Source organism: Anopheles merus, chromosome 2L (genome assembly GCF_017562075.2).
Source record: "Anopheles merus strain MAF chromosome 2L, AmerM5.1, whole genome shotgun sequence".
Taxonomy (NCBI): domain Eukaryota; kingdom Metazoa; phylum Arthropoda; class Insecta; order Diptera; family Culicidae; genus Anopheles; species Anopheles merus.
The window spans coordinates 9348122-9355166 of record NC_054083.1 but is presented as its reverse complement, the minus strand read 5'-3'; the positions used below and the strand labels follow the sequence as shown (position 1 = coordinate 9355166).

Here is a 7045-nt window from a genome sequence, read left to right as displayed (position 1 = left end):
CTCTGAGCGTGAGACCCTGAAGCGCAAGAGATGACACTATGTGTAAAGACAATCATAATTCGATATGGTCAAAATGCGTCGATTGTCGTTTCATTTATCTGGTAATGATGTTTTCACTTCATCATAATTTTAAACGTTCACAACTAGGCTGATAACAATATTTGAAATGTTAATCAGAATAAATTAAATTCATTTGAAGTAAAATAAATTCCATTATACTCTATTTTGACCATACGATCAACACTTGTACATAGTGCCATTTACTTTGAGTTCTTCACTCTCGCGCTGTGTTGTGATCGTTCGAAACTCATTGCCAGAACGAATGCAAATTTCATTTGGGAAGGATCGGTGTCGGAAGATGCAGTGAAAATTATGAAATGTTAATAGAAAAGCGATTAAGTAAATCGTGAAAGATGTCAACGCAGGCGTAAATGGAGTTTGTTTTGTTACATGATCTACGGGTAACCCGCTTGGCAAAGAGTAACTCATTTTAAAGCCTCTCGCTACCCCTGGCCTTAGTTTTGAAGGAATCGTGCGACACACTCGCACTCCACTACCCCATCCCATGGAAAAACGCTCCCACCATCGAGGTGTTGACCAAAATTTCGCTGTGTGCATGAGACACACACTCGCAATCCTCCCGCCCTCCACAGCTGAATGCACCCACCGTTGCGAAGATGGGAGAATTTTTGCTCTGAGCGTGAGACCCTGAAGCGCAAGAGATGACACTATGTGTAAAGACGATCATAATTCGATATGGTCAAAAAGCGTCGATTATCGTTTCATTTATCTGGTAATGATGTTTCCACTTCATCAAAATTTTAAACATTAACAACTAGGCTGATTACAATTGTTGAAATGTAAATCATAATAAATTAAATTCATTTGAAGTAAAATAAATTCCATTATACTCTATTTTGACCATATGATCAACACTTGTACATAGTGCCATTTACTTTGTGTTCTTCACTCTCGCGCTGTGTTGTGATCGTTCGAAACTCATTGCCAGAACGAATGCAAATTTCATTTTGGAAGGATCGGTGCCGGAAGATGCAGCGAAAATTATGAAATGATAATAGAAAAGTGGTTAAGTTAATCGTGAAAGATGTCAACGCAGGCGTAAATGCAGTTTGTTTTGTTACATCATCTACGGGTAAGTGCATGCATAAGAAGAAGAATCTTCCAAATGATGTTTATGTTCTGACAATCGTACTGCTTTTAATGTTTGTTTAATCTTCTATTATTTTCCATCACACGTAGCTATTTCATTACCAAAGCTCCTGATAACAGATCAAAGCAGATGGATCGGGCATACAGAGTCGCCGTTTAACTTAAAATATCTTCGTGATCGGTAAGTTTTAAATAGTAGTAGGTTTGTTCACCATTCTAATGCTCGATTTATCTTTCATTCCTCAGGCAAACACATCAAACAGCATGTTTTTTTTTCAACAGCACGCACCATCGGTGGAGCAAGCAGCTAACGTTTTGTTCGCCCAGCACGCACCATCAAGTATTGAAATATTTTCAAATAGCTTTGTGAATAAAAAACTGCACACTTACTGTCGGAATTTCCGGGAATTTTTTGGTCGGGCTACGCTCGCGGGAATGGTGTGTCCGTTGAGGAGAAGGAAAGAAAGGGTGGGAGTGAGGATTAACCAAAAACGTGGCATTGAGAATGAGGGGAGGTGTGCTCAGTGCTCACGTTGGGACACTCACGATGCTTGAAATAAAATGTTAACAAGCATCGATTTCAAGCATGCATGTCGCGCGACATTTTGCCAAGCGGGTTGTTAACATTTTATTTCAAGCATCGTGAGTGTCCCAACGTGAGCACTGAGCACACCTCCCCTCATTCTCAATGCCGCGTTTTTGGTTAATCCTCGCTCCCACCCTTTCTTTCCTTCTCCTCAACGGACACACCATTCCCGCAAGCGTAGCCTGACCAAAAAAATCCAGGAAATTCCGACAGTAAGTGTGCAGTTTTTTATTCGCAAAGCTTTTTGAAAATATTTCAATACTTGATGGTGCGTGATGGGCGAACAAAACGTTAGCTGCTTGCTCCACCGATGGTGAGTGCTGTTAAAAAAAAAACCTGCTGTTTGATGTGTTTGCCTGAGGAATGAAAGATAAATCGAGCATTAGAATGGTAAACAAAACTAGTACTATTTAAAACTTACCGATCACGAAGATATTTTAAGTTAAACGGCGACTCTGTATGCCCGATCCATCTGCTTTGATCTGTTATCAGGAGCTTTGGTAATGAAATAGCTACGTGTGATGGAAAATAATAGAAGATTAAACAAACATTAAAAGCAGTACGATTGTCAGAACATAAACATCATTTGGAAGATTCTTCTTCTTATGCATGCACTTACCCGTAGATGATGTAACAAAACAAACTGCATTTACGCCTGCGTTGACATCTTTCACGATTAACTTAACCACTTTTCTATTATCATTTCATAATTTTCGCTGCATCTTCCGGCACCGATCCTTCCAAAATGAAATTTGCATTCGTTCTGGCAATGAGTTTCGAACGATCACAACACAGCGCGAGAGTGATGAACACAAAGTAAATGGCACTATGTACAAGTGTTGATCATATGGTCAAAATAGAGTATAATGGAATTTATTATACTTCAAATAAATTTAATTTATTCTGATTAACATTTCAACAATTGTAATCAGCCTAGTTGTTAATGTTTAAAATTTTGATGAAGTGGAAACATCATTACCAGATAAATGAAACGATAATCGACGCTTTTTGACCATATCGAATTATGATCGTCTTTACACATAGTGTCATCTCTTGCGCTTCAGGGTCTCACGCTCAGAGCAAAAATTCTCCCATCTTCGCAACGGTGGGTGCATTCAGCTGTGGAGGGCTGGAGGAGTGCGAGTGTGTGTCTCATGCACACAGCGAAATTTTGGTCAACACCTCGATGGTGGGAGCGTTTTTCCATGGGATGGGGTAGTGGAGTGCGAGTGTGTCGCATGATTCCTTTAAAACTAAGGCCAGGGGTAGCGAGAGGCATCAAAATGAGTTACTCTTTGCCAAGCGGGATGTTAGTAACAATGGGTCGAGGTAAACATTGTACCGATTATCAGCACCATATGATAAAGCGAATGGCTGCTGCTGGCATTTAGCGCAAAACGATCGAGTTCATAATGGAACGATCGCGCACTTTTGTGGCAACCGCGCTTCGGACAACCGAAACGTGCTTAGACAACCAAAACGCGCTTGGACAACCGAAACGCGCAAGTCAACCAGACGTCCTCAGACGACCACGGCGAAATAAGACCGTAAAATTGTTAATATATCGAAAAAACACTGATCGCGAGGGCGGTGGTCCTGCTTATTACATCAAAAACCTAACCCAAAACACAAAAAATACTACTAACAAATCTATCCGAAACGACATACTTGTGAAACAAACACACACACACACACACACACACACACACACACAACACACACACACACACACACCACACACACACACACACACACACACACACACACACACACACACACACACACACGCGCGCGCACATACACACACACACACACACACACACACACACACACACACACACACACACACACACACACACACACACACACACAAACCACAATAAACCTGGCTCAACGGGTGCATGCTGCGTTGAAAAAACCAGGGTCCTATCTTTCTGTCCGATGCTGTACCTACACAAATCAATTCATCGAACGCGTTCGATCTGTTCCGTTAGTGTTCGTTATGTGTTCTGTTGGTATGTACATCGTACTACCCAACTCAATTCGTCGAACGCGTTCGAATTGGTCCAGCAGTGTTCGATTTGTGTTCTGTTGGTGTGTAAATCGTACCTACGCAACACTGAATTCATCGAACGCGTTCGGACTGACTCATTTGTGTTCCAGTTCCAGAACGCGTTCGAACTGACTCAGTTGTGTTCGAATGAACTGAACTGAATTGATTGCGCTCAGCATGTTGATCCATATTTAAGTAGTTTTTTTTTATAGAATCCTTGAGTGTGTATGAGGCATAAAGTACAATATATGTAAGTTTCTAGAAGGAGATAGGACGAAAGTAAGAGGAACGAAACGAGCGATGACAAAGGACATCAGGAGAAAGAGAAACGAAGATATGAGTGAGCGAGATAGGAGATAATAGGATAGCCATAAAAACGGGAGCACGTGCGGAGTGGTCAGTCGCGATCGGTTTGTTATATTTAACACGTCTAAATAAAGAACTATGAATTCGTACATTCGTTTTCCTCGTGTTTTCATTCCTTACATTTGGGGGCTCGTCCGGGATTTGAGATTGATTGTGGAATGAGGATTACGTTATCAGGATTGATTGTGAATCCGAGGATTGAAGTGCTGATCGCGACGCTAATGAAGAGGCTTTTCTGTGTGTGAAAGCATTGACGCTGAGTGCGATGTGAAAACGCTGAGTGCGATGTGAAAACGCTGTGTGCGAGTAAAACTGCTGAGTGCGATACGCTGAGTGCGAAACATAAAACGTTGTGTCTTTCCTGTGTGTGAAAGAATTAATGCTGAGTGCGATACGCTGAGTGCGAAACATAAAACGCTGTGTGCAAAACGTTATGCTGTGAGCATCGTGGTTTGATGCACAGATAAGAAAACTGCTGTGTGCGGAAGTATATGGTGAATGCGTACAGAAAGCGTGTGTCACAATATCACAAATAATTGAGTGCGAACGCGATATTCAGGTGCAAGTGTGAATAATAGGTACACGTGTGACAATGACGGAAGAAGTGCGTATTGCGATATTGGTAGAAGAATTTACACGCTGTGGCTTAATAAAACGTTGCCAAGAAAAGGGATTACCGATCACGGGAACAAAAGAAGAAATGGCACGTTTGCTTGTGGAGAACCAAGAGGTTCAAGCCGAACTCGACGTGTCCTCGACGGAACGGTATCAGGATGCGGTGTTGGGGGAAGTTGCATCTGGACAGAGTGCAACAGCCATACCAAAACTTGAGCCGGTGGTAGAAACTTCGTCGCCCTACTTCTTCCGTGACGTTGAAGAAGGGATAGAAGCATACAGCGCAGATGGTTCTAGAGACCTTACCGCTTGGTTTGTAGAGTTTGAGGAAATCTCTAGTTTAGCGCGCTGGTCTGATGAGCATAAGTTTATTATGTGTCGGAAGAAACTGACCGGTGTGGCCAAGAGCTTTCTTGCTACATTGCGCGGAGTTACCACTTATGCTGCGCTGAAGCGAGCATTATTAGCCGAATTTGCAACAGTAGTAAGAGCGAGTGATGTCTATCGGCAATTGGCTTCGCGGAAGAAAAGGAAAGACGAATCAGCGCTTGAATTCATTTATTCGATGCAAAAACTCGCGCAGTCTATCGATATCGAAGAAGAAGACCTTTGCGAATTCATCGTGGACGGGTTTTCGTCCGATGAAACAACAAGGGCGATTTTGTACGAAGCAACAACAATTTCGCAACTAAAGAAAAAAATAGCGCTGCGAGAACGGGCAGACACAAAATCAGAGGATAAGAAAAAACGGCCCTTTGTTGAGCAAATGTCTAAGCAGCACAAAGACACACCAAATACACGGAAGCCCAAGTGTTACAATTGTGGTCAGCTGGGGCACGTGGCCACCAGCTGTGTCGAGCGAAAAAGGGGCGTCAAGTGTTACGGGTGCGGTGTGTACGGGCACAAAGCAAGTGAATGCGAGAAGAAACAAACAACCAACGCGGGTACACATTTGGTGACAGAGAGCAACGATACAATGGTAATTATTGAATTTGGCGATTGTGTTCTTCACGCTTTGTTTGACAGCGGCAGTGGTTATAATATAATTTCCAATAAAGCATTCCAGAGAATAGGCTCCCCGCCTTTAGAAAACACGTTCGTGACGTTCAACGGTTTTGGCGGTACACAAACAAAAGCCATCGGACGAATTTTTGTGGATGTGTGTGTGTGTGCCGTATCATACAAAAACGTTCCTTTTTTCGTGGTGCCGGATGGAACGATGGTTTATGACACTTTGTTAGGAAGAGAGTCTCTACAGTTTTTTAACGTCGAAGTGACAATAGATGGTGTAAAACTAGTCCCACGGAGTGACGAAAAGGAGCAGGTAGCAGAAAGCAACGTTTTTTTGGCTGATGTGTTTTCAACCTCCACCGACCGAGAATAATAGTGCCGAGTGTTTATGAAGAACAAATAAGTGCGTTGATCGAGAAGCATTGTGTCAACGACGAGCAACAGCCGCCCAAGGAATCGCCGATAACAATGCGGATCACCACCAACGAAGGGGCGGTGCCGTTTCGTCAATCACCGAGACGTTTCTCTCCGCCTGAGAACGAGATCGTGGAACAACAGATAGAACAATGGCTGGAGCAAGGAGTGATCCAGAAATCGTCATCCGACTTTGCGAGCAGAGTGGTGATCGTCAAGAAAAAGAACGGCAAGTACCGATTATGCGTTGATTATAGGAAACTAAATTCGATCGTATTAAAAGATGGTTTTCCAATCCCAGTAATTGATGAGGTATTAGATCTGTATATGGACGATATAGTCATTCACGGTGTAACTCCAGAGGAATGTTTCAATAAAATGGAATTAGTTTTTGATAAAATAAGGGAGTATGGACTTAAAGTAAACTGGGAGAAATGTGAATTTTTGCAACAGTCAATTGTCTTTTTGGGGCATCGGGTAGAAAAGGGAACAATTTCACCAGGTGAAGACAAGATAAGAGCCGTTAAGAATTTTAGCCTACCGAAAAATGTTAAAGCTATTCAAGCTTTTTAGGGCTAACGGGGTTCTTTCGAAAATTTATAAAAAATTATGCTATTATTGCCCGACCATGAACAGATTTGCTAAAGAAAGATGTAGAGTTTAACATGAGGCAGACTGAAATAGAAGCTTTCCAGAAATTAAAACAGTTATTGATCAAGGAACCGATTCTTAGATTGTATGATCGGGATGCAGAAACAGAAGTACACACTGATGCATCGAAGTATGGGTTTGGTGCAGTCTTATTGCAAAAATTTGATGGAAAATTTTAT

The 7045-nt window shown here is 42.1% G+C and overlaps 1 protein-coding gene and 1 long non-coding RNA gene across 2 annotated transcripts; both read left to right on the top strand.

Annotated features, from left to right (window-relative positions):
* The first annotated feature begins 1310 nt into the window (after nt 1-1310).
* LOC121594458 lies at nt 1311-1559 on the top strand. Its single transcript, XR_006004974.1, has 2 exons — nt 1311-1351; nt 1417-1559. It is a non-coding gene; the product is annotated as an uncharacterized LOC121594458 (long non-coding RNA).
* Nucleotides 1560-5081: 3522 nt separating this feature from the next.
* Nucleotides 5082-6141, top strand: LOC121594457. The gene is made up of 2 exons (XM_041917723.1): nt 5082-5769; nt 5849-6141. Exons 1-2 carry the CDS (start codon nt 5164-5166, stop codon nt 5861-5863), a joined length of 621 nt encoding a protein of 206 aa, XP_041773657.1. The 5' UTR covers nt 5082-5163; the 3' UTR covers nt 5864-6141.
* Nucleotides 6142-7045: the final 904 nt, after the last annotated feature.

Coding starts and splice junctions, on each gene's coding strand:
- LOC121594457 (XM_041917723.1), top strand. CDS start 5,164: ATGTGTCGGAAGAAACTGACCGGTGTGGCCAAGAGCTTTCTTGCTACA.